At 42.5% G+C, this 26,712-nt stretch overlaps 1 protein-coding gene across 5 annotated transcripts in view; it reads left to right on the top strand.

Annotated features, from left to right (window-relative positions):
* TASP1 (taspase 1) overlaps positions 1-26,712 on the top strand; it is a 168,385-nt gene that overhangs the window by 31,783 nt on the left and 109,890 nt on the right. For all 5 annotated transcript variants that reach the window (XR_010086636.1, XM_063444031.1, XM_063444030.1 and 2 more), the window contains exons 6-7: positions 15,641-15,761; positions 16,657-16,741. Coding sequence is in view for 4 of the 5 variants with exons in the window: in XM_063444031.1 (XP_063300101.1) it covers positions 15,641-15,761; positions 16,657-16,741 (206 nt within the window). In the remaining variant the exon portion in view is untranslated. The remainder of the gene's footprint in view (positions 1-15,640; positions 15,762-16,656; positions 16,742-26,712) is intronic.

Here is a 26,712-nt window from a genome sequence, read left to right as displayed (position 1 = left end):
CGGTTCTCCTGAGAAGTGTCGTGGTTTTTTGAACCAGATCAGCATCCATTTCGAATTACAACCCCGCTCCTATCCTACAGATAGAGCGAAGGTTGGATTTATTGTTACGTTACTCATTGAGAAGGCTCTGAGATGGGCTAATCCTTTATGGAAGAATGATAACCCGTTAGTCTATAACTATAATGCCTTTGTAGCTGCTTTTAAAAGAACTTTTGACCCCCCTGGTAGGAAGGTCAATGCAGCTAGATTACTGTTGCGCCTTAGACAGGAAAATCGAACACTTGTGGATTATGCACTAGAGTTCAGATCCTTGGCGGCAGAAGTTAAGTGGAACGAACAGGCTTATATAGATGTATTTTTAAATGGGCTATCAGATGTAATCCTTGACGAGGTCGCTACTAGAGAGCTCCCTGAGAGTTTGGAGGATTTAATTTCTTTTATCTCTCGCATTGATGAACGCTTAAGAGAGAGGCAGAACACTCGAGATAGGACTCGTAGACCCTCCTTTAAACTAGCTCCTGCATTTCGAAATTCTGAGATCGAAACCTCACGTTTCCCTGAGCCTATGCAGATAGGTAATACTCACCTCACAGAGGAGGAGAGACAGTACAGGAGAAGGGAGGGTTTATGTATGTACTGTGGAGTCAGAGGTCATTTACGCCTAAATTGTCCCAATCGTTCGGGAAACGCTCGCACCTAAGTTTCTCTAGAGGACAGGCCTTGGGTGTATCTATTTTGTCCTCTGTTCACAATTATAAAGATCACAGGCTTCTGTTACCCGTTTCTTTGACTTGGGAGAAGGGAGTAGTAAAAACCATGGCTTTGATCGATTCTGGAGCCGCTGAGAGCTTTATCGATCAAGTTTTTGTTAACAAGCATACTATCCCATCCCAGTTAAGGGAGACACCCCTGGCCGTTGAGGCCATAGATGGTAGACCGTTACTTGAGCCTGTTATTTTCCGTGAGACCATACCTGTGAATTTAACTGTTGGCATCTTGCATGAGGAAGATCTATCCCTGTTGATCATTTCCTCTCCTTCTATTCCCATAGTCCTGGGGTACTCCTGGTTAAAGAGACATAACCCTATCATTAATTGGGAATTAGGGGAGATAGTTTCATGGGGTCAGAATTGCCAAGAGAAGTGTTTGCGGAGGGTCTCGCCTCTTTGCCTGGCAAACACGTTGGCTAGCTCCTCTAATCCTACAGAGATACAAATACCGCCTCAGTACCTGGATTTAAAGGCAGTATTTGATAAAAAGAGAGCCGATACCTTACCTCCACACAGATCCTTTGATTGCAAGATTAACCTACTCCCTGGTACCATGCCTCCCAGGGGTCATGTATACCCGTTATCTACTAAGGAGAATTCAGTTCTAGAGGAGTATATTCACGAGAATTTAGACAAGGGATTCATTAGGAGATCCTCCTCCCCTGCCGGGGCTGGATTTTTTTTTGTTAAAAAGAAGGATGGTTCACTTAGGCCTTGTATTGATTATCGAGGTTTGAACAAGATAACCATTAGGAATGCTTATCCCATTCCTTTGATTACTGAACTCTTTGATCGTTTAAAGGGTTCTAACATTTTCACTAAGTTAGACCTCAGAGGGGCGTACAACTTGGTGAGAGTCCAGCAGGGACACGAGTGGATGACGGCGTTCAATACTCGTTACGGTCATTATGAATATACTGTAATGCCTTTTGGGTTATGTAATGCACCGGCTGTATTCCAGGATCTGATAAATGAGGTTCTTAGGGAATTCCAGCATGAGTGTGTCATTGTATACCTGGACGATATACTCATTCATTCTAGAGAGATTGAGACTCACCACGAACAAGTCAGAAGGGTTTTGCACAAACTTCTTCAACATGGTCTATACTGCAAATTGGAGAAATGTAGTTTCGATCAATCCCAAGTAAATTTCCTCGGTTATGTGATCTCTGGGGAGGGATTTAAGATGGACCCGGATAAACTTCAGTCCATTCTAGATTGGCCTCTACCCAAGGGTCTCAAGGCCGTTCAGAGATTTATTGGGTTCTCCAATTATTATAGGCGCTTTATTAAGGGGTATTCTTCTATTATTGCGCCCATCACCAATATGACCAAACAGGGGGCTGATACTAAGAATTGGTCCACGGAAGCTCTCCTTGCTTTCAAAACTCTCAAAGAGCTCTTTGCTTCCGCTCCAATTTTAGTTCACCCTAATACCACTCTTCCTTTCCTACTTGAGGTAGACGCCTCAGAGACTGGCATAGGTGCTATCCTTTCCCAAAGGTTAGGTGTGGATAAACCGTTACATCCATGTGGATTTTTTTCTAAAAAATTATCTGGTGCTGAGAGCAGATATGACATTGGTGACAGAGAACTACTAGCGGTTATCAAGGCTTTAAAAGAATGGAGACATTTATTGGAAGGGACATTACATCCTGTTACTATTTTAACGGACCACAAGAACTTGTCCTATATTGGAGAGGCTAAGCGATTGTCTTCCAGGCAAGCTCGTTGGTCGTTATTCCTCACCCATTTCAATTACGTTCTCACTTATAGGCCTGGTTCGAAGAATTCTAAAGCCGATGCCCTATCTCGCCAATATGAACCTTCTGCTTCATCTGAACCGGTTCTGTCCTCTATTGTACCTAAATGCAATATTATTGCCAACACAAGTCTCAAAATCCATTCTCCGTTGCTTGCTCAGATCATGAAGTCTCAACATCTGGCACCTGGACAGACTCCTGAGGGAAGAAACTTTGTTCCTCCTGAACTCCAACTGGAGCTCTTACAGTGTTTCCACGAAAGTAAGGTGGCTGGTCATCCTGGCATTCGCAAGACATATTCCCTGATCTCCAAGGATTTCTGGTGGCCTTCCTTGCGAAGGGATATTAAGGACTTCATCGGAGCTTGTGAGATTTGTACCAAGACTAAACAGCCTCATACATCGCCATGTGGTCTATTACACCCCTTGGACATTCCAGAGAAACCATGGTCCTGTTTGGCCATGGACTTTATTGTGGATTTACCTGCTTCCAAGAGACAGACTGTTATTCTCACGGTGGTTGATAGGTTCACTAAGATGGCTCATTTTGTGCCGTTACCTAAACTCCCCACGTCTCCTGAATTGGCGGAGATTTTTGCGAGAGAGGTTTTTCGCTTACATGGGATACCTTCTGAAATCGTTTCTGATAGAGGCTCTCAATTTGTCTCACGATTCTGGAGATCCTTCTGTTCTCAATTAGGTATCAAATTGAACTTTTCCTCTGCATATCACCCTCAGTCTAACGGAGCCGCTGAACGTACTAATCAAAAGATTGAACAATATCTGCGCTGCTTTGTTTCCGAACACCAGGATGATTGGGTCGGTTTGATTCCTTGGGCAGAGTTCGCACACAATAATCTCGTTTGTGATTCTACTCGTTCTAGCCCCTTCTTCATGAACTATGGCTTTCATCCTTCCATTTTTCCTTCGGTCTCTTCTTCCCAAGGAGTTCCGTCGGTTGATGATCATGTCGCCAATCTGAAGAAGTTGTGGGATCAGACTCGTCAAATTCTCCTGCATAATTCTATGTTGTTCAAAAAACACGCTGATAAGCACAGAAGGGCGGCTCCAGTTTTTGTTCCTGGGGATAGAGTATGGCTGAGTACTAAAAACATTCGCTTAAAAGTTCCCTCTATGAAGTTTGCTCCTCGTTACATAGGCCCTTACAGGGTTCTGACTCGGATCAACCCGGTTGCGTATCGCCTAGCTCTGCCATCTGCCTTACGCATCCCCAACTCCTTTCATGTGTCTTTGCTAAAACCGCTAGTTTGCAACAAATTTTCCTCTACGGTTTCCTCACCTCGTTCAGTTCAGGTGGAGGGTCAGGAGGAGTACGAGGTCAACTCCATTATCGATTCCCGAGTCTCCCGGGGGAGGCTACAGTATCTAGTCAACTGGAAGGGATATGGTCCTGAGGAGAGGAGTTGGGTACCTCAGGAGGATGTTCATGCTCCTCGCCTCCGCAGGGCGTTTCACTCCCGCTTTCCATCTCGTCCCGGTTCCTTCCGCCCGGTGGGCGTATCTGAGAGGGGGGGTACTGTCAGGGTACCTGAGGTCTCTACCTCTGAGAGAGGTAGAGACTTAGTCGTTTATCCGTCTAGACGACCTGTTTCCTCCGTTCCTCGCGGTCCATCCAGTCACTTAAACGCTGGCCGCGAGGGATCTGCTTCCTTTTCTAACATGACGCTCGGTACGTGACGTCATGACGCCTATCCCGAGGTACCTGTCACTCAATTGTCCGATATCTAATCAGGACTCGTTGGAGGCGTGTCTACTCTCCGGAGTCAGGGTATTTAAGCTTGCTTCTTCCTTTAGCTCATTGCCCTGTCGTGGTTCTAGCTTGTCTAGTCACTCAGTGCTCTTGTATTCTAGTATTCTCTTTGGTTCTGACCCGGCTTGTTGTACTATTCTGCTTATCTCTGTTATCCCTCTGACCCGGCTTGTCTCTCGCTTACCTGTCTTCTCGTTCCCTCGACCTCGGCTTGTCTCTGACTATTCTCTGTACGTTAGTCCGGCCATTCTAAGGCCCGGTATACGTACCTTTCTACTGTTAGTACTCTGCGTGTTGGATCCCTGTCCCGATCCTGACAGTGGATGAGTCGTGTTGGCACACTACAACCGGTTGGTCAGAGTGGGAGATAAAGGTCTAAACTCTCTGGGCCCTCGGTCTCTCTAAGAACTTTTTAACGTACATGGTTGTATACTAGAGGCCCTTATTAATCTCCTCACTCACTCAAGAGTTTATAAGTGATATCATGTGCGGGATACAATATAGTACTTTACCCTGCCCCTTAGTTGGTTATCTCGATCGTTAATGCACCAGTCCTCCTCCACAAATAAAGTCTCTGTCTCTTATTTCTTTTTCGCCCTCTTCCATTCCTGCGGGGCCCTGGTCTTATTCCTTTCTTGTTCCTCTGTTGATATGGTAGCCAAGTTCCATTCCCGCAAGATTCTTTGGCCGTCCTCCGGGGAGCCCATGACAGTGGTTTTCCCTTCTTTCATCACCAGAAGCTTGGTGGGATAGCCCCATCTATATGGGAGATGATTGTCCCTGAGCGTCGTGGTTATGTCTCGAAAATCTCGTCTTCTCCTTAAGGTATATGAAGATATGTCCGCATATATGGTGGTCCCCCTATACGCCGTAGGTAATTCTTTCCGTTTTCTGCTGGCATTGAGTATCGTCTCCTTGGCATAGTAATAGTGCATGCGTAGTAGGATGTCTCTCGGTGTGTCAGCCGGTAGGAATTTTGGTTTGGCGGTTCTGTGAATCCTATCCAGCAGGAGCAGGTCTTGTGGGAGATCTGGGGCCAATTCTCTTAGCAAGCCCGTGATGTGGGCGGTGAGGTCTTCCGTTTTAACCGCTTCCGTCACTCCTCTTATCCGCAAATTATTGCGGCGTGCCCTATCTTCAATGTCCGCAATTTTGAGGTCCTGGGCGTCCAATCTCGCGACCAGGACCTCTACAGTGTCAGCTAGGGAGTTGTGGGCCTCCTCCATTTCTGAGAGCTGATCCTCTGTGCGCGAAGTGCGCTGGCCTATCTCCTGTATCTCCTTACTTAGGTCTTTGATGGCTTTATCCACCTTCCCCACTATTTTGTCAGACATCTCTTCCAGAAGCCTTTTCAGAGTTTTGTGGGTTAGTGGGCTGTCTTGTTCGTTTTCGCCATGCAGGGGCTCCGTTTCGAGTTCCCCGCCGGCGCCATCTTGGACATGCTCTGTCTGGGTTGGGGCCTTCCCCTGTCCTGTCCTCGAGGCAAAGAAATTGCTCTTTTCTCCCCTCTCACCAGCCCTCTTGCTTTTTGTCTGGGACATGCTGGCGGCATACAGCGTTTTTCGTTGTGTTAGTCGGCTTTTTTTTTTTTTTTTTCGTGTTTATGTCTCCTATTTAGCCGTCGCGGCACGGAGCTCCAGCTACATGCGACTGCTCCGGTCCGCGTCCAGGACACGCCCCCCTAAAGACAACCTTTTGACATCTTAATGTCTCATGTTGTTTTTGGAGTGCTGAATTTTGACTGGTGTAACACAGTGCTTCTGAAATAGTGCTTTTGATATGGTATTTATTTGTAACATAGTTATTTTATTTTCATTCTCAGTCGTACTATGTGGCTGAGAATAAGGTTAAAGGGACTAGTCACCAGAGCCAACTACAGCTTATTGCATTTGTTCTGGTGAGTATAATCATTCCCTTCAGGCTTTTTGCAGTAAACACTGTTTTTGTTACAGCCTAGGGATACTTCCACTGGTCTGATCTCAGTTGGCTACTAGAGGTGCTTTCTGGGACAGTGCTGCACAGTGTGACCAACATTCAGCATCTCCACTCTTTGCATGCAGACACTGAACTTTCCTCATAGAGATGCATTGATTCAGTTAATCTCTATGAGGAGATGCTGATTGGCCAGGGCTGTGTTTGGCTTCTGCTGGCTCTTCCCCTGAACTTCTGTATTGACAAGCTCAGCCAGTACTATGGGAAAGCATTGTGATTGGCTCAGATCAACACTGCTGATGATGTCAGCCAAGCGGGCAGATTAGGAGCAGAGTCAGCAGCAGACTGAAATAAAAGTAAGATTTTACTATATTTAGGGAGGCAAGGGAGTGTCAGGGGGGGTAGATAGTGTTTTTAACACTAGAGAGTCAGGAATACATGTTCGTGTTCCTAACCCTATCTATAGTGTTACTTTAAATGCATTATGAATTCAAAGGCAATGTGTAATGGTGGACTGGACTAAATTCTACTCCCTGTTCCCCAGTAATGACCATACCAGCAGTTTTTAGATCCTAATACCGCTTTATCTGGTTGAAGATAAAGATTAAGAAATAATTAGTGGTGTGAGTGGAGGATACCAGATAAAATTAATGGTTGATTTATGCCTTATTTCATAAGTAAAGCTTGGATGTTAATTCTAAAATAAAAATGTTTATTTTATGAAGAACTTTCTTTTACCACCAAGTATTCTATACATGGTGTACAGCAGTTACCCTGATGGGTATATATATATATATATATATACACACACCAACCAACCAACAAAGAACAGCTGCTCACCGGTCTTATAAAAGTCCAAAATTTATTAGATAAAGTTTAAAAGGTCTCTTTTAAACTTTATCTAATAAATTATGGACTTTTATAAGACCGGTGAGCAGCTGTTCTTTGTTGGAATATTCGATTGGAGTCCAAGCTAAGGCACCCGGCAAAGTGGAATTCTACTAAAGCGTGAGTGCGGGGGATTTTGAAGTTTATATATATATATTCTCTCTCCCTCCCTTGACTATACATTTGAAATTCACTTTGAATTCTTACTTTAATAAATATCTCTGGAAATATTTGTCCTGCATAACATTGGCTGTAACTCTATCTTCAACCAACAGGTGGAGTGAGTTTGTTACATATCAGGAGAATAGTATAAATTGACTCGATTAGAAACATTTATTTTGCCCAATATTTGCATACAGCACTTTTATCTCCAGGAAGAACAATGATTGTTTTTAGTTCTTCTATGTCAAATGAATATTGAGACTGGTCTTTTAGATTTATTCACTATATCCGAAATTATGGAGAAATGCAAAGGCAATTAAAAATGCTGGCCCAAAATATCCATATCTGAAAAAAATCTCTAACTTGATAGACTGGCTTTTCCAACTCAGCTAGTGCCCTAAAATTTGCAATTTTTTTTTTGTTTTTGTGCTAGAGGATATTATCATCATCCAAAAACAAATGTTTAACATTGCCCTTATACACACACAAAAGAAAAGTCACTCCTATGCTGCATGGGCTATCTATTATAAATAAATACACACCAAATATAAAATGTCCAGGAAATCTCTTGATTGCCCTCAGTAAAGATAACCTTGCACCAATTCAATGTTACTAAATAATCAGATCTTTCACTATGATGTCAGACTTGAAAAAAAAAAAATCTCAAAAACTCGCCTGTAATTCCTACCAATGGTTGGTCAGAGTTTCCAAGGCACTTTATAATATTGAGCCCATTTGTAAAAAAAAAAAAAAGGACAATGTAGCTCAGTTTAGTTTAGTTTTGTTCTCCTTGCAATATAAATTGATAATTACAGCAAAAAGGGTACAGAAATGTATCTTCAATTTGAAGATTAAAATAAGAAAAGTCAAGAGAAAAAAACCTATTGAGCCAGTGGGTTTTTACACACCCAAATCCACTTGGATCCAGATGCACTAAATAATGTTCTGATTGTGCAAAGTAAAGTTTATAGAGATTATCCCACTCTAAAGAAAATCATTGTCCCTCATGTTAAAGTGGCAATCTTTTCCTCCCAATAATACTAACCGTGAACATAACTTAAAGGGACATTATAGGCACTGACTGCTTCATTTCATTAAACTGGTTTTAGTGTCTGGAGTCCCATGGGAGCATCAATTCATTCAGCACTAAATCGTTTTTATTGTTTCTATGGTTTTATGCTAAATATGAGTCCTCAGTAGCCCATCCCCTCTGTGCCGCTTTGGATAATCAATTGGCTGCGATTGGCAGCTGACTGCTTTCAACCTATCAGTGCTCCAACCATAAGTACATGTGTAATCTCTGCCTTGGCCACACCTCCAGAAGAGGATGGCATGTGGGGGGGCCAGGGACTCTTATTCAATGTTAAACTGCTGGAAGATGGTTTAACACTGAATGGACGAACAGTGCCAGGGGACTCCAGGCATTATAACCAATTCAATGTGATGAAATGGTTATAGTGACTACAGTGTTCCTTTAATTGATCACCAAATGCATGTGGGACTTTCAACTCAATAAATCTTGGATGGATCTCACCCATACCTGGGAACCAGGGATGTGCCTGTAAAACTTGGCGAATTTTTACACGGGTGATTTTATTATCTTGCGTGTGGCAATATTAAACCCATTTAGGTTTATAACATTTTTCTTTTTTAATTTCTTTATTTTTGTGGGTAGTCGTATAAACATCATGTTATATTGTGTGCAATAAAGGTTTTCAACAAAGGTTACAGTTTGCAGTAAAAACAGTGTCACATGCATATTATATACCCAATTTTTTATAATAATTTTCTAACGTGGATTCCTCATAACTGTAAATTCAGTTAGGTCGGTTATTGACTGGAGGTTGCCGGTTATTAGCGTGTGCACCCTTAGTGTGGTCAGGTAAGGCTATGTCTGGGGTTAACGTCGCTTAGGGTGCGTGGGTATTGAGCAGTACAATTTGTCAACTGATCAGTAAGTGGTGGTTGGCCCATGAGAAGTCGTGTCAGCTAGGTTGTTAAACGTGCCATGAAATCACTTGTTTGCTTACAAAGGGATGGGCACGTTAAAATAAGGTGAGGGGGGGGGGGGGGGGTAGGGGTAAGTAGCTGGTCATGGTGGCTGGCTTGTAACTTGCAGAGCCAGGTATAGGGAGCATAAATATATATATTTATATATTCAAACCAATTGGAGATCTAAGTGAACTTTTCTAAATAATACAAAATATAAGCTAAAACAAAACCATGAGTGGCAAAATAAACAGCAGATGTTGCTCGTTTCAGGTAGGGGAATCGGGTGTGCCCGTTCTTGTTCCCCTAGGCACAAATGGGCTGATGTTTGCGACAGTCCATGAAGGGAGGGTGACCGCCGGGGCTGCCTCTGTTGGTAGGTCTAGGGCTCAAAGGAAAGCTGGCGCTTCCGACTTGTGCGTTAGGATGTGTATCTTGCCTTTTCTCTCCGCCATCAGTCAGTGTTGCCCCCACTTGTATGTGATGGATTTCTCCTGAAGCTGCTGAGTAAGCTGTCCAAGAGACCTCCTCCATGCCAGAGTGTGCCTAGATATGTCCCTGTAAAAAGTCAAATGTGCTCCCTCAAAGGGGACCGTGGGAGAGCCTTTGGTGGCTCCCATGAGGACCCCCCGGTCAGAGTCCCAATTAAATTTGACTAGCACATCTCTGGGAGCCTCCCGAGGTGCTTTGGTGGCTTTAGGGAACATGTGTCCACTCCCATCTGCTTCACTTCTTTGGGCAGCAGTAATGTAGCCAACAGCCGTCGGCAGTAATGGGGTAATTCAGAGTTGGTGACCGATTCAGGGACCCCTCGGATCCTCACATTCCGTGCCTTCGCCCTATCTTCCATATGAGCTAGCTGTGTAGTCAGGGTTGCGTCTGTGGCAATTTGGGCAACCCCCGCACCCCTTAGGCTCTCTTCCACTGTTATTACCCGGCTTGTGAGCGTCGAGACATCCTCCCTGACCAGCGCCATATCAGCATGGAACATAGCCTATATTTCTTTTACTAGTGCCTTTATCTGCTTTCGTGGAGGGAGCTGAGTCTCCTAGTTCCGAGGGTGACACAGGCTTGGCTTGTACCTTCGGTGGAGGTAAGTAAACGGCTGTCGTGCTCTCTTCGTCTGACGATGGTGAGGTGGAGGCCTCAGCCAGCGCTGGAGGCCTCAGCCGGCGCCATCTTGCCTAGGTCGGGCCGCAGCCGTGTGGCCGTGCATAGAAAAGCTCCTATGTCTCTGGATCCCGAGTCGAGGTCGGCTTTATATTTTTTAGCCTTCTTGCTCATGGTGTAACGCACTCAAGAAGCGTTGGGTGGCTTGTTAATTGTGCCGTGTTTCCCCTATATTCAGCGTTCGGGTGGATTTCTTAGCGGAGCTACTGCAGGATGCATCCTACTCGCTTGGGTGCTGGCTCTGCCCCCCAGGTTTATAACACTTTTTATATATTTTGTAACATTTGTTTTTGGATGATAATAATATCCTCTAGCAATAAAACTAGTGAACTTATTTGGCAATTGGGTAGTGCCATGTCACAGTATCTTTTATAAATTACGTTTGGGGCAATTTATGACACCAGCACCCAGCTATCACAGTCAGTTAAGTGTAGGCACTCATATAAATAATATAAATATTTTTCTAAAATTTGCAATACTCTTGTCGGTTCTCCACAATGAGAAACCTTATTTAAAAATAAATTAATAAACCATTTTACAGAATTTTTTCATATATTTAATTATCCAGCATGTGTCATTACCTCTTTTTTTTAGTTTATAAAAATCAAATATTTTAGTAAACTATTAAAAGGCAAATAAACTAAAACAGGGCACAAGAGCATACTGAGAATGGACCGCAGCTCAACTAGCTTTCCCTTCAGTGGCTCACCGCTCCATTTTCAAGCTGGTGAACATTTTCTTGTGCCTAAACCGTTTGCATATCAGACTGATCTCACCCAAAAGGGAGGTCCAGATCTGAAATGCAGGCCAGCTCTGTCTTCGTATCATTATATACCATCCCAACAATTGTTTCAGCCTTGTTGGGCATGGTCAGGGAGGTGTAGCTGATACTACTTTATGCTCAGTGAGTAAGGGGTCCACATCTGGATAACCCATTCACCATAGGGACAGCAAGCAAACTAAAACAGGGAGCTTGAGAACAGACAACAATTGAATTAAATGCTTCTAATAGAGAAGCATCCGAGGACGTTCCATGCGCTCATACAGTGAAGATGTTGAACTTAGGAAGCACCATCTAGTGGCTGTCCATGTAACAGCCATTAGAGGTGTGTTTAGTAATGAAAATATTGCCACGTCTCCAAAATTGCAATGATTTACATTTAGATGAAGTCTTCTGGTGTCTATAGTGACCCTTTCGATTGACTGCATTTTCCTTAATGGTGCTTTATTTAATTAAAAACTGTAAAATGTAGGGTTGTAAAATAAGTATTTGCCAGGAAAGTAAGCAAGACTGGTCATGTGCCACTAGGAGAATATTTTAGTTCCGTTGGGCCGAAGTTAAAGGAACACTCCTAGCACCATAACAACTTAAAATGAAGTTATATGCAATGAGGTCCCTGGCACTGGCTTACCGTAAGAGTTTAAACCATTCTTGAATTTAACCTAAAAGTCTGTGTTCCAACGCCAAATCTACCTGCCTCTCTGCTCTTCCGATTTTTGCTCTTCCACAGATTGGCTGAGTATGTGAGATTCTGCAAGAACCGTTCTAGAGAATTCTAGAAAAAGGAAGGGCAGAGAGGCAGGGAGATTGGTTTAGCAAATTAAAACACGATCCAATTCAGACATGGCAAATCCAGGGCACGCTTTGCAAATGAGTAATAAAAACATTGTTTCAGTTCTCCTCCTGTATGCTCTCTCTATGCGAGCTGCAAGGTGCAGAGGACAGAGTTAATAACAATAACTGCCAGGGAGCTAAAATGGGGACCCCCAGTAGCAGGACAAAGACGCGGATTTCTACAATATAATTTTATATTTCACCTTTAAATGTCCTGCTTTGAAACTTACCGTTGCAGGATATTTTTGCAGATCAGATATTTTGCTTTTCTTTTGCTTTGAATAAAAAGCTGAAAATTATTCCTTCACAAAGGATGTACTGTGGCCCCCTCCTATCTGTAAATTATATTATTGATGACTAAAACACGTTTTTGGTATTTTACGTCTTTTTAAGTCAAGGAAGTAATGTATATTCAATACCCCTATTGATCGTATTCCAGCAGCAAATGTGATATTACCATCAAGGCTTTCTTTTTCAAATGAATGCAGTAAGGAATCCCAGTCTTTTATCTGCAAAGCCGCATTTGAAAGAGTAATCCCTTTTATTCTCGTAAGAATGTGGATGCTACAAAATTGTTCGTACAGCTCCTTATTCTTTGCAGTTTTGGGAAGTGCTGGAGAAGACCTTATACTACACTACATTTGCCGACATTTTATATTTTGTTTTAAAATATTTTTTTTTTTTTTTTTTTTATCCAAATGCCAAATATTCAGCTGAATACAAATAACAGAACTCAGAAGGGGCTAGAATTCATTCTCCAACCTCTACCCAATCTTTCCATTTCCTAATTTCATGTCCCAATTACGAAAATGCTTCTTGACTCCAAGATGACAATAGAGCATCTCCTTGGATCAACAAGCTGTTACCACATATATTAACCTCTCTGTGTTTCTGGGATATTGTGTTTACCTAGGGACTGAGAGGTTTAGTGAATATGCTCCTTTTTGTATTTTCCTTAAATCCCTGCTAATCCCCTGTTCAGCCTATACTATCTATGGGTTTCCTACACCTTGTATTGCTGTTATGTATTATCATAAGCACATTATTGATTGGTCCATGTGTAATAAAGACCAGTTTTATTTTATTTTGTTACTGGCACATTAAATATATAAATTCCCCTCTTTTTATATAGCCTAGACCTCAATGACCCTTGGGCCACTGTGGTTTAATAAGATGTTTTCTGTCTTTTGATAGCTTAAGGGTTACCCCCTACCGTGGAGCCTCTGGGGGTTAGGTTTTACTAGACGCACAGGTTCATACAGAGTAATGTGAGTGTTCCTTAAGACCTTTTGGTTTTAGAAGGTCTTCATATTAAATGTTATCACAAACTGCGATGATGATGTCAAACTTGGATTCAGATCACATGACAGACACCTTTTGGGGACTAATTAAGTGTCGAGTACAAAAGTGGAACAATCACCATTGAATGCTGATTCGTCCACTATTAGAACTTAGTGACAATTTGATTAATCCCTTACTCTGTGAGCAGTGCCTCCTCTTTTTTTTTTTTTTTTTTTTTTTTTTTTTATGAATTCCAAATACATTTTTTTTCTATACCATTAAGGGATATTACATGTGAAATGAACAATGTCTTTTTCTCTGCTACACGCGTTAAAATATGAAAAAAAATGTTCGCTGGCATGAAAAATACGCTGTCACTCCGCACCTTGTCTCTGTCAAATATAGAGGGATTAGTGCTCGAGAACCACATCTTGTGTCCTTGTCATTTGAAATTGCAACTTGCTTCTTTCTTTCTGTACAAACCAGCAACAACGGGAGAGATTTGTTTCTTCATTCAATACAGTCCAAATAGCAATCTTAGGTTTTAAAATATATATATATATATTTAATATAACATTTGTTTCTACAAAAAAATTACTGTAGCTTTAATTCGATTTAATCTGATATTTATAAATGTGGGTGTACTTATCTATCTAGATCTAAATTACTCATGTGCATCATCTGCATATCTCAAGTTGAAATGTTTTCACAACTATCCCAGAGTACCCAACTTGACAAATGAGCAAATGAAAATAACTTGGCATCACTAAGCAGGATTGTCTGAAACGTAATGCCTGTGTGTGATCATTTGCAAATCTGTACAGTGCACCTCTATTGTAAAGTATGGTCTGTTGAGTATTTGTGGCCTTTTTGTGTCATCTTGAAGAAGTACATTTTTCTCTGATTTCTCATAAAGAGACCTTATTTACTACATAATACTGTTGCGTGTGAAATGCTAGTTATCTGTGTGCAACATTCCTTGGTTTCTGGTCAAACTGTTTTTGAGAGGTTTGACCAAAACTGGTTGGCCCAGTGGCATTTGCTTCCCAGATTGTGAAGCAGAAATGCAACTTCTTCCACCAGTTAGATGACAATAATTGATAGTCTGAGCACATCAGATGACACACACAATGTTGTTTAAATATGGTCACAATCGATATTGCAAATACCAAGTTTAGCAGTGGGTGGGTCTTGGGTATCTTAGGGACCCATGGGATTGGTCAAACTGCTCAAATGGTTTTGAACGAGGGGATGGAACTTGCAGACAACTAGCACAGTGTCATGGTACCTGCCACTCAAGCTGCCTCCTCCTCCGGCAATTTCGGCACTTTGGCCGCCGGCCGCGATAGCCCCGCCCCCTTTTATGACGCGGCGCAATGCCGCCGACGTCAATGACGTCACAACCTGAGGGAAATCTCAAACCAGGACGTTTTGGGGGCGTGGACATCAATTAAAGAGGTAGGGTATAAAAGGTACTCGCTTACAGTGAGTGATTGCCCTGTCGTGGTTTCAGCTTGTCTGTTCCCTCAGTGCGTTTATATTCTTTGTTTCTTCGGTTATTGACTTGGCTTGTATCCTGACCTTGCTTCCCTCTCCTATCCTTGTACTCGGCTCGGCTTTCGCTTACCTGTCTTCTTGTTCCCTCGACCTTGGCTTGTCCCTGACCATTCTTTGTTTGCTTGACGTTAGTCCGGCCACTCTAAGGTCCGGTACACGTCTTTATAGTTTTTAGTACACTGCTTGTTGGATCCCTGTCTTGATCCTGACACACAGTAACTCTACAATTGTATGTAGTGGTTATGATTTGTACATTGCTCCTCTAACATGGTGGGTTTCCCCATAAACCGGTGGGATGTGTATTTAATTACTGTATCCTTTCTCAACTTCACCAATAGTTCAGCTAATTCGGATAGTATAGGATGACTTCGTCTGCCCCCAACATTCTAACCAAAGTGAACGTTTTCGTCTTCACTAATTTTTCCCCATTCTAAAGTTTGACCAGAAAAGCTAAACCTCTCGATTGGTTCTAAATGAGTTGTGGCTTCATGATTCATGGTTTGGCTCTCTCAATAAATGGCTAATGAATGCACTTATACTATTTATATAAATAAATAAATAAATAAGAAAGTAGATATGTCTGAATCATGGCAATTAGTTTGGTATTGATATTTTCAATGAATAGAGATAGGGTAATTATTATTAATCTCATAAAAAATTCAAGAACACAAAACCCCACAACTTTTTAGAATCTGCTTTTACTGCCCGAATTTCTGAATTTGCTGTCTCTTTTTCGTATCTAGGATTCTCCTTTCACCAATGCAGGAATGGGCTCAAACTTGAATCTTCTGGGCGAAATTGAATGTGACGCCAGCATAATGGATGGCAAATCTTTAAGTTTTGGAGCAGTGGGATCACTGAGTGGTATGATCTGTTCGTTTTCAAGCTTTCTGGATGCTGTTTTTAGTTTTGTGTATAAGGCAAGACAGCCAGATATTTAATCACTGTGAGGTCTTCTAAGGTGGGGTCATAGAATGTCCAGCTCTCTTTGCTTGTACTTGGTGGTATGCGTATTGATGATTGATTGATTAAAAAAAAAAATAATATTATTCTTCACGTATGGTAGAAATTTAGAGGTTGTACAGAAAAAGAACAAATGGTTCCTGAGTCCAAGTGCACTGCAAAACAAAACCATGAACTCCAGTGAAAGGATAGTAGAAAAATCCAGCATTTATTGATAAAATACACATCCATGGAAACATAAAAAGAAGAGGAGGTCAAACATCAGATGTGCTTCTCGTCCTAGGGCATCTTACCAAACAAGCAGATCCGAGATGGTCAGATTATTTGTTCATAATGCTAGCAAATATATAAATAAAATGTGTGCTTTCAGATTCTCTACTTTATTCCTTTGGCATGTATGCATACTTCTCTGTAGTGAGTTTATGTGCTTGCATGCTTTCCTGCTATGCCAAGCGCTAATCTAATTGAAAGAGAATGTAAAAGTTAAAAAGTGAGAACTTTAAAAACTTAAAAAGTTTACACCCGTATAGTTTATACATGCATTTTGTTGGCAATGGTGTATGAATTGGAAAAATTGCTGTTATAGTGTGTGAGTGCCAAGCGCAGCAACTACTGTACCATTGTGGGATGTAGTGCGCAATGTGTCCCTCAAATATTTCTTATTTATTCTAACCGAAGAGTAGGCCTCTTCTCCCTTGATTGTTTATATAATGTTGCCCTCTTAGATTTTAATAAAAATGTTGCTCGTTTTCATAATATATATTTACGTTACGTTGTTCTTTTATTGTTTTTAAAGGAATTAAAAATCCAGTGTTGGCTGCTAATAAGTTACTGTGCGAAGGACAGAAGGGGAAACTCTCAGCTGGCAGGATCCCTCCTTGGTAATGACATTATTCTGATGCTCAAGGTTTGAGCCAATACGTGTTTAATATGTGTGTAATTTGCAAACCTCCGTCTCCCATAAGTCTCGTTTGTGAAATGCCTGCCATCATGTGCTAAGGGACACGTGTGAACAATATTTCTTGGGTTTCGGAACATCTTGTCCACGGCTTGTTGTGAGAAGTATTAATTGCTTAGTCTCTTGATGTTTATGTGGATATTGTCAGGGTACCTGTGGTCTCTACCTCCGAAAGAGGTAGAGACTTAGCTGTTCCTCCATCCAGACGGTCTGATGGCTCCCTTCCCCGCGGTCTATCCGGTCATGCTAGGCCGGCCGCGAGGGAGTGACTGCCTTTTACAGCATCTAGGCAGGAAGTAGTCATCAGGACACTCCCCCGGAACAACCTGTCAGTCAATGGCTGCAGGACCAATCAGGACGCCTTGGGGGCGTGGTTACTGCTCTGAACAGGGTATTTAACAGAGCTTCTTTCATTAGCTCATTGCCCTGTCGTGGTTCTAGCTTGTTCTAGTCACTCAGTGCTTGTGTATTCTATTATCCCTTTTGGTTTTGACCCGGCTTGTTTACCTTACTCTGCTTATCTCTGTTACCCTTGATTCGGCTTGTCTCTCGCTTACCTGTCTTCTGTTACCCTCGACCTCGGCTTGTCTTTGACCATTCTATACTGTACTACTTACGTTAGTCCGGCCATTCTAAGGTCCGGTATACGTATCTGGCTACTGTTTGTACTCTGCGTGTTGGATCCCTGTCCCGATCCTGACATTACGACAGGGCCAATGGATCCTGCAAGTACAAACGGTCAGCTGGCTGCTCCTGATCCTAGGTTTGAAGCCATGGATCACAGAATGGATCAGATGGCGCTTGCGCTACAGGCTCTATTAGCTTGTGCCAATAACCCACCAGAGGAGATACGTAATACCCCTGTTTCTCCTGTCGGTTCAGGTCTAGAGGTAGCCACAGTGGGTGCTTCTTCTCACATTACCCCCCCAGTACGCTATGGTGGGGCTCCTGAGAAGTGTCGTGGTTTTTTAAACCAAATTAGTATCCACTTTGAATTGCAACCTCGCTCTTATCCTACAGATAGGGCAAAAGTAGGATTTATTATCACCCTACTCATTGAGAAAGCTCTGAGATGGGCCAACCCACTATGGGAGAACGATAATCCATTAGTTTATAACTATAACGCATTTGTAGCTGCTTTTCGAAGAACATTTGACCCTCCAGGTAGAAAGGTTAATGCAGCCAGATTACTGTTGCGCCTGAGACAGGAGAACCAAACACTGGTGGATTATGCACTAGAGTTCAGGTCTCTGGCGGCAGAAATCAAGTGGAATGAGCAGGCGTATATGGATGTATTTTTGAATGGCCTATCTGATGTAATCCTTGATGAGGTTGCTACCAGAGAACTCCCTGAGAATTTAGAGGATTTAATTTCGTTCATCTCTCGTATAGATGAACGTCTAAGAGAGAGACAGAACACTCGAGAGGGGAACCAGAGACCTTCTTTTAGGTTAGCTCCCGCTGTTCCAAGTCCTGACTCCACGATATCTTTGCTTACTGAACCTATGCAGAAAGGGTATACCCGCCTCTCTGAGGAGGAAAGACAGCACAGGAGAAGAGGGGGTTTGTGTATGTATTGTGGAGCCAAGGGTCATTTACTCTCGAACTGTTCTAACCGCCCGGGAAACGCTCGCACCTAAGTCTCTCTAGAGGACAGGCCTTGGGTGTTTCTATTTTGTCCTCTACTCCTGATTATAAAGATCACAGGCTTCTGCTACCAGTTTCCTTAACTTGGGGGAAGGAAGTAGTAAGGGCTATGGCATTGATAGATTCCGGTGCTGCTGAGAATTTTATCGACCAAGCCTTTGCTAGTAAGAACAATTTCCCATCCCAGCTAAGGGAGACACCTTTGGCCGTTGAGGCCATAGATGGTAGACCACTACTAGACCCTGTTATCTTCCGTGAGACCATACCCATTAATTTAAAAGTGGGTATCCTACACGTGGAGAATTTATCTCTTCTGCTCATTTCGTCTCCTTCCGTTCCCATAGTTCTGGGGTACCCATGGTTGAAAAAACATAACCCTATTATCGATTGGGAGTTAGGAGAGATACTCTCGTGGGGCCAGGGCTGCCAGGATCGGTGTTTGTGCAAGGTTTCTCCATTAGCTAATATTAACATACCGGAGAATCCTACTCAGTCCACAGAAAGACAAATACCAGACCTTTACCTAGACTTAAGGGCAGTGTTTGACAAGAAGAATGCCGATTCTTTGCCTCCACACAGGTCATTTGACTGTAAGATTAAGCTTCTACCCGGCACTATGCCTCCGAGGGGCCATGTATATCCTTTGTCTGTTCAGGAAAACTCGGTTCTAGAGGAGTATATTCGGGAGAATTTAGAAAAGGGATTCATCAGGAGGTCTTCTTCTCCGGCCGGGGCTGGGTTCTTTTTCATTAAGAAGAAGGATGGCACGCTGAGACCTTGTATCGATTACCGAGGCTTGAATAAAATAACTGTCAGAAATGCCTATCCTATCCCACTGATTACCGAGTTATTTGATCGTCTTAAGGGCTCCAAAATCTTCACCAAGTTAGATCTCAGAGGGGCTTACAATTTGGTGAGAATCCAGCAAGGTCACGAGTGGATGACGGCATTCAATACCCGGTATGGCCATTACGAATACACTGTTATGCCATTTGGACTATGCAATGCTCCTGCAGTATTTCAAGATTTGATTAATGAGGTACTTAGGGAGTTTCAGCATGATTGTGTTATTGTTTACCTGGACGACATACTAATACACTCTAAGGAGATTGAGACTCACCATAGACAGGTCAGAAAGGTATTACACAAGCTGCTGCAACATGGTCTATATTGCAAATTGGAGAAGTGCAGTTTTGATCAGTCTCAGGTAGACTTTCTTGGATACGTGATTTCTGGGGAGGGTTTTAAAATGGATCCTGTAAAACTTCAATCTATTTTAGACTGGCCCTTGCCCAAAGGACTCAAGGCTATCCAAAGGTTTATTGGTTTTTCCAACTACTATAGGCGCTTCATTAAAGGATACTCCTCTATCATTGCGCCTATTACCAATATGACCAAACAAGGGGCTGATACTAAGTTCTGGTCTAAGGAAGCTCTGGGTGCTTTCAAGACTCTCAAGGAACTTTTTGCCTCGGCTCCCATTCTAGTCCATCCTGATACGACTCTGCCTTTCTTGCTCGAGGTCGATGCCTCTGAGACAGCAGTTGGGGCTGTTCTGTCTCAAAGGTTAGGGGTGGATAAACCGTTACACCCTTGTGGTTTCTTCTCTAAGAAATTTTCTGGGCCTGAGAGCAGATATGACATCGGGGAAAGGGAACTGTTAGCAGTCATTAAAGCCTTAAAGGAGTGGATACATTTGTTGGAGGGGACCCTACACCCTATTACGATTTTGACGGACCACAAAAACTTGTCCTATATTGGGGAGGCTAAGCGCTTATCCTCTAGACAAGCTCGTTGGTCCTTATTCCTGACTCACTTCAATTATGTACTGACTTACAGACCTGGTTCTAAAAACTCTAAAGCCGATGCATTATCTCGCCAATATGAACCTTCTACTGTACCTGAACCAGTTCTTTCTTCTATAGTTCCGAAATGCAATATCATTGCTAATACGAATCTCAGGATTCATTCTCCATTACTGGCCGAGATCATTAAGTTGCAACATCTAGCACCTAAACAGACTCCTGCGGGCCGTCATTTCGTTCCTCCTGCTCTTCAACTGGAACTTTTACAGTGTTTACATAATAGCAAGATGGCGGGACATCCTGGTATTCGCAAAACTTACGCGTTGATCTCTAAGGACTTCTGGTGGCCTGCTTTACGGAGGGACATTGAGGAGTTCATCGCTGCATGTGAAGTTTGTACTAAAACCAAACAACCCCATACACTTCCATGTGGATTCCTGCAACCCTTGGAGGTTCCAGAAAAACCATGGTCCTGTTTGGCCATGGACTTTATTGTCGATCTACCTATCTCTAAAAGACAGACTGTTATCCTCACCGTGGTTGACAGGTTTACTAAGATGGCACACTTCATTCCCCTGCCTAAACTCCCGTCTTCTCCCGAATTGGCAGAGATATTCGCTAAGGAGATTTTTCGCCTACATGGGATACCCTCTCAAATTGTATCGGACAGAGGCTCCCAATTTGTTTCCCGCTTTTGGAGGTCCTTCTGCTCTCAACTTGGTATTAAATTAAACTTTTCTTCTGCCTATCATCCTCAGTCTAACGGAGCTGCTGAACGTACCAACCAGAAAATTGAACAATATTTACGATGCTTTGTTTCTGAACACCAGGATGATTGGGTCGGTTTGATTCCTTGGGCGGAGTTTGCACACAACAATCTCGTTTGCGATTCTACTCATTCAAGCCCCTTCTTCATGAATTATGGTTTTCATCCGTCTATTCTTCCTTCGGATTCCCCTTCCCAGGGGGTGCCGTCGGTTGATGTTCATGTTGCCAATTTGAGGAAGTTGTGGGATCAAACTCGACAAATCCTTGTGCACAACTCTATGTTGGTCAAGAAACACGCTGATAAACGTAGAAGGGCGGCTCCGGTCTTTGTTCCAGGTGATAGGGTATGGCTGAGCACGAGGAACATCCGTTTAAAAGTGCCCTCCATGAAGTTCGCTCCTCGTTATATTGGACCATACAGGGTGCTGACCCGTATCAATCCAGTTGCGTATCGTTTAGCTCTTCCTAATACCTTACGCATCCCGAACTCGTTTCACGTTTCATTGCTGAAACCACTCATATGTAACAGATTTTCCTCCACAATAGCCCCTCCTCGCCCCGTTCAGGTGGAGGGTCAGGAGGAGTATGAGGTTAACTCTATTATTGATTCTCGAATCTCCCGGGGGAGAGTACAATATCTGGTTGATTGGAAGGGATATGGTCCTGAGGAGAGGAGTTGGGTACCTCAGGAGGATGTTCATGCTCCCCGTCTCCGCAGGGCGTATCACTCTCGCTTCCCATCTCGTCCCGGTTCATTCCGCCCGGTGGGCGTATCTGAGAGGGGGGGTACTGTCAGGGTACCTGTGGTCTCTACCTCCGAAAGAGGTAGAGACTTAGCTGTTCCTCCATCCAGACGGTCTGATGGCTCCCTTCCCCGCGGTCTATCCGGTCATGCTAGGCCGGCCGCGAGGGAGTGACTGCCTTTTACAGCATCTAGGCAGGAAGTAGTCATCAGGACACTCCCCGGGAACAACCTGTCAGTCAATGGCTGCAGGACCAATCAGGACGCCTTGGGGGCGTGGTTACTGCTCTGAACAGGGTATTTAACAGAGCTTCTTTCATTAGCTCATTGCCCTGTCGTGGTTCTAGCTTGTTCTAGTCACTCAGTGCTTGTGTATTCTATTATCCCTTTTGGTTTTGACCCGGCTTGTTTACCTTACTCTGCTTATCTCTGTTACCCTTGATTCGGCTTGTCTCTCGCTTACCTGTCTTCTGTTACCCTCGACCTCGGCTTGTCTTTGACCATTCTATACTGTACTACTTACGTTAGTCCGGCCATTCTAAGGTCCGGTATACGTATCTGGCTACTGTTTGTACTCTGCGTGTTGGATCCCTGTCCCGATCCTGACAGATATTTTTGACATTACAAACTTTCTTTTTCCGCTTTAGTACAAACAACAAAGGATTGGAAATCTGTCTTTATAAAAAAAAAAAAATATATATATATATATATATATATATATATATATACTCATATTCTTACGAACGGGATGCTATGAGTTTTAGTGTGTGAAAAGCTCACATTCATTTGAGATTTTTTTCTAATAATTTTAGTTTTTTAGAGAAGTTACTTCTTAAACTGTAGCCTAATCCTATCTAAAATCAAAAGTATCATCCTGAACTTGAAGTTCAATAATGCATCTTTTTTTTTTTTTTTTTAAATAAAATTTTTTTTTTGTAAATAAAAGTAAAGAAAAATGTATTTGTTTAGCTGTTAACCCTTTGTCTCCCTCTTCCCAAGTTGGAGAAGAAACCTTTTGTTGTTGACTTCAATTGTAGATGTGTAAGTGGTGAGCAGTACAGGAGCCATAATTCATTCATTCATTGAAAATATACCGTATATACTCGAGTATAAGCCGAGTTTTTCAGCACATTTTTTGTGCTGAAAAACCCCAACTCGGCTTATACTCGAGTCAATAGTCTGTATTATGGCAATTTGCATTGCCATAATACAGACAGGGGCTGTGGGGGCTGCAGAGAGCGTTACTTACCTCTCCTGCAGCTCCTGTCAGCTCTCTCCTCCTCAGCGCCGTCCGTTCAGCACCTCGGTCAGCTCCCAGTGTAAGTCTCGCGAGAACCGCGGCTCTCGCGAGACTTACTGTGTGAGCTGACAGAAGAGCTGAACTGACGGCGCGGAGGAGGAGGGAGCTGACAGGAGCTGCAGGACAGGTAAGTTACAGCTCTGCCAGCCCCCCTCTCCCCCCCACTGAACCACCAATGTCACTTGACCACCAGGGAGTAAGAGCCCCCCTCCCTGGCTAGCTAGCAAGCAGGGAGGGGGGACGAAAAAAATTATAATATTAATTAAAAAAATATATATAATATTAAAATATAAAATAATAATGAAATAATTAATAATAGAACAATCAAAATGCCCACCCCCACCAACACATACACAAACACACACTGCATCACACACACACTGCATCACACACACACTGCATCACACACACACTGCATCACACACACACTGCATCACACACACACTGCATCACACACACACTGCATCACACACACACTGCATCACACACACACTGCATCACACACACACTGCATCACACACACACTGCATCACACACACTTCATTCATACACACACTGCATTCATACACACACTGCACTCATACACACACTGCACTCATACACACACACTGCACTCATACACACACACTGCACTCATACACACACACTGCATTCATACACACACTGCATTCATACACACACTGCATTCATACACACACTGCACTCAAACACACACACTGCACTCATACACACACACTGCACTCATACATACACGCACTGCACTCACGCACTGCACTCATACACACTGCATTCATACGCACACACTGCATTCATACGCACACACTGCATTCATTATATACACACTGTAAATAAATATTCAATTAATATATACACACAATGCACTCATACTCACACTGCACTCATACACACACACTGCACTCATACGCACACACTGCACTCATACGCACACACTGCACTCATACGCACACACTGCATTCATACGCACACACTGCATTCATTATATACACACACTGTAAATAAATATTCAATTAATATAATTTTTTTAGGATCTAATTTTATTTAGAAATTTACCAGTAGCTGCTGCATTTCCCACCCTAGTCTTATACTCGAGTCAATAAGTTTTCCCAGTTTTTTGGGGTAAAATTGGGGGCCTCTACTTATATTCGGGTCGGCTTATACTCGAGTATATACGGTATATACTTTATACTTTATACTTAAAGAATAACTAACTAAAATCTTTCCATAAATTTCATTAAACTACTGGAACTTATAAAGCATTTCTACACTAAATAGGTAAACAAGATATAGGAGAAGATAAAATACCGGATATACTCGAGTATAAGTAGAGTTTTTCGGGCTGAAAAAACCCAACTTGACTTATACTCGAGTCAATGTCTGTATTATGGCAACTTACATTGCCATAATACAGACAATGGGGCTGTGTAGAAGGGGGGCTGGCAGGAAGCGCTTACTTACCTCTCCTGCAGCTCCTGTCAGCTCCCTTCTCCTCCGCGCCGGTCCGTTCAGCACCTCTGTCAGCTCCCACTGTAAGTCTCACGAGAGCCGCGGGGTCATAGCGCGGCCGCGAGACTTACACTGGGACTTGCAGAGGGAGCTGACCGGACCGGCGCGGAGGAGAAGGGAGCTGACAGGAGCTGCAGGAAAGGTAAGCGCTCTCTGCCAGCCCCCCTCCACTGAACTGCCAATGCCACTGGACCACCAGGGAGTGAGAGTCCCCCTCCCTGCCATGTATCAAGCAGGGAGGGGGGACGAAAAAAATAAAATATAAATAATAATAAAATAAATAAAATAATAATATTAAAAATAATAATATAACAAAAAAAGTTATATTAAAATAATAATTAAAAAATAATCAAAATGCCCACCCCCCACCAAGGCTCTGCAACACATACACAAACACACACACACTGCACTCATACACACACACTGCATTCATTATATACACACACACACACACTGTAAATAAATATTCAATTAATATAATTTTTTTAGGATCTAATTTTATTTAGAAATTTACCAGTAGCTGCTGCATTTCCCACCCTAGTCTTATACTCGAGTCAATAAGTTTTCCCAGTTTTTTGGGGTAAAATTAGGGGCCTCGGCTTATATTTGGGTCGGCTTATACTAGAGTATATACGGTAACTATATTTATTTTTATTGCAGTTATTTAAATAAGTAGAACAGTGCCGCTCTGTTGTGTGTTTTTCAATGCACAGGGACTATGGTAACACACAAAGGACCACATGTACAAATATACAAATAATACTCATTTTTTTTATTTTGCATTACTAAAGATTTTTTGATTTTTTTTGCCTGTTGTTTGACAGTTTCTTAAGTAGACAGCCAACTTTTAGGATTTTGGTGGATAACAAGATATTATTTCTCACAAAATATCTTGTTTAGTTTTGATAAAATCCGCTGAATTATTTTATTTCCCTTTGCTGTCCTAAAATGTTCTACATCCATAGGAGAAGTTGACAACTGTGGTTTTGGAGTATTGGGAAGGTCAAGAAGCCGGGTAGACGGTTGCTGCCTATAATCTTAATAAGCATTATTTTGAACAATATGTTTGTGGAGAATAACCGAGAGGAGGTTAAGTAGGCTAGAAGTCTTAAAACTTTCATGTGCAACAGACCACGCTATTTATTTATCTAACATTCTCTGCCTTCTTGTTAAAGTGATGGTAGAAGGATGAAGATCGTAGTCAAATTCAAGCTTAGGCTTTGAGTGTTTGGAGTTTGAAGGGTTGTTTACAAAGTACTCACCCTCCTATGTCTTTTGTAGATAAGTCAGATTGCTGATATTCGATCTGTTATACAGTGTGCATCACTCAGTGTTGTCCTTTCTCCTCCTGCGCGATATTTCCTGTGTGAGAGGCTGTTAGTGGCAGATAGGAAGTGATTCCTTCCACTTCCTGTCCAGCCTCACACACAGACACTGGAGGAGCGGGGACAGCACTGAGCTTTACAGACACTATAACTGTCCCTCCAGCTCTGCTGTCAATCATAGGAGGCTGAATGGAATACAGAGGACACGAACCATGACTCCTGGTACTTATCTTTCATCACCAGCCCACCTAAGCTCCAAAGGGCACATTATAAGTCCCGGATATAGGTGTCCCCTAGTGATCATGTGCCTACTCTGCCCAATGGGGAATCAAACCTTGGAGGTATGTTGAGTGAACCTCAGTCAATAATATAGATCTAAGACCCCACTAACTGTGAACCACATCATGCAAGTAAATTGTACCCAAAGGGATATATATATATTCTATATCTGTATTGTAGGACTACATATAACTTCTTCAACGATGCTAAACCTTGAGAAACAGACTTTCTAATGCCTTAGGTTATATGTTTTAATATATACAGAATTTTTCATGGAGTTGGAGGAAAGAAATCTCTCTAGCTTTTTAAAGATCATTTCCTCAATCACAACTCATTGTTTATTGTCCACCTTTCTTCAACTTTCAACAAAGTTCTTTTATCAACAATATGTTTTGAAGGCACCGTTTGAGCACCAATTAACCCCGACGCAGGAATTATCGGTTTTAATTCCATTCTACCTAGCTTGCATTGAAATACTCGTTTAATTTATATTTCAGATTCAGA

Source organism: Pelobates fuscus, chromosome 2 (genome assembly GCF_036172605.1).
Source record: "Pelobates fuscus isolate aPelFus1 chromosome 2, aPelFus1.pri, whole genome shotgun sequence".
NCBI classification, from domain to species: Eukaryota; Metazoa; Chordata; class Amphibia; order Anura; family Pelobatidae; genus Pelobates; species Pelobates fuscus.
This window is presented reverse-complemented; position numbering and strand designations above follow the sequence as displayed.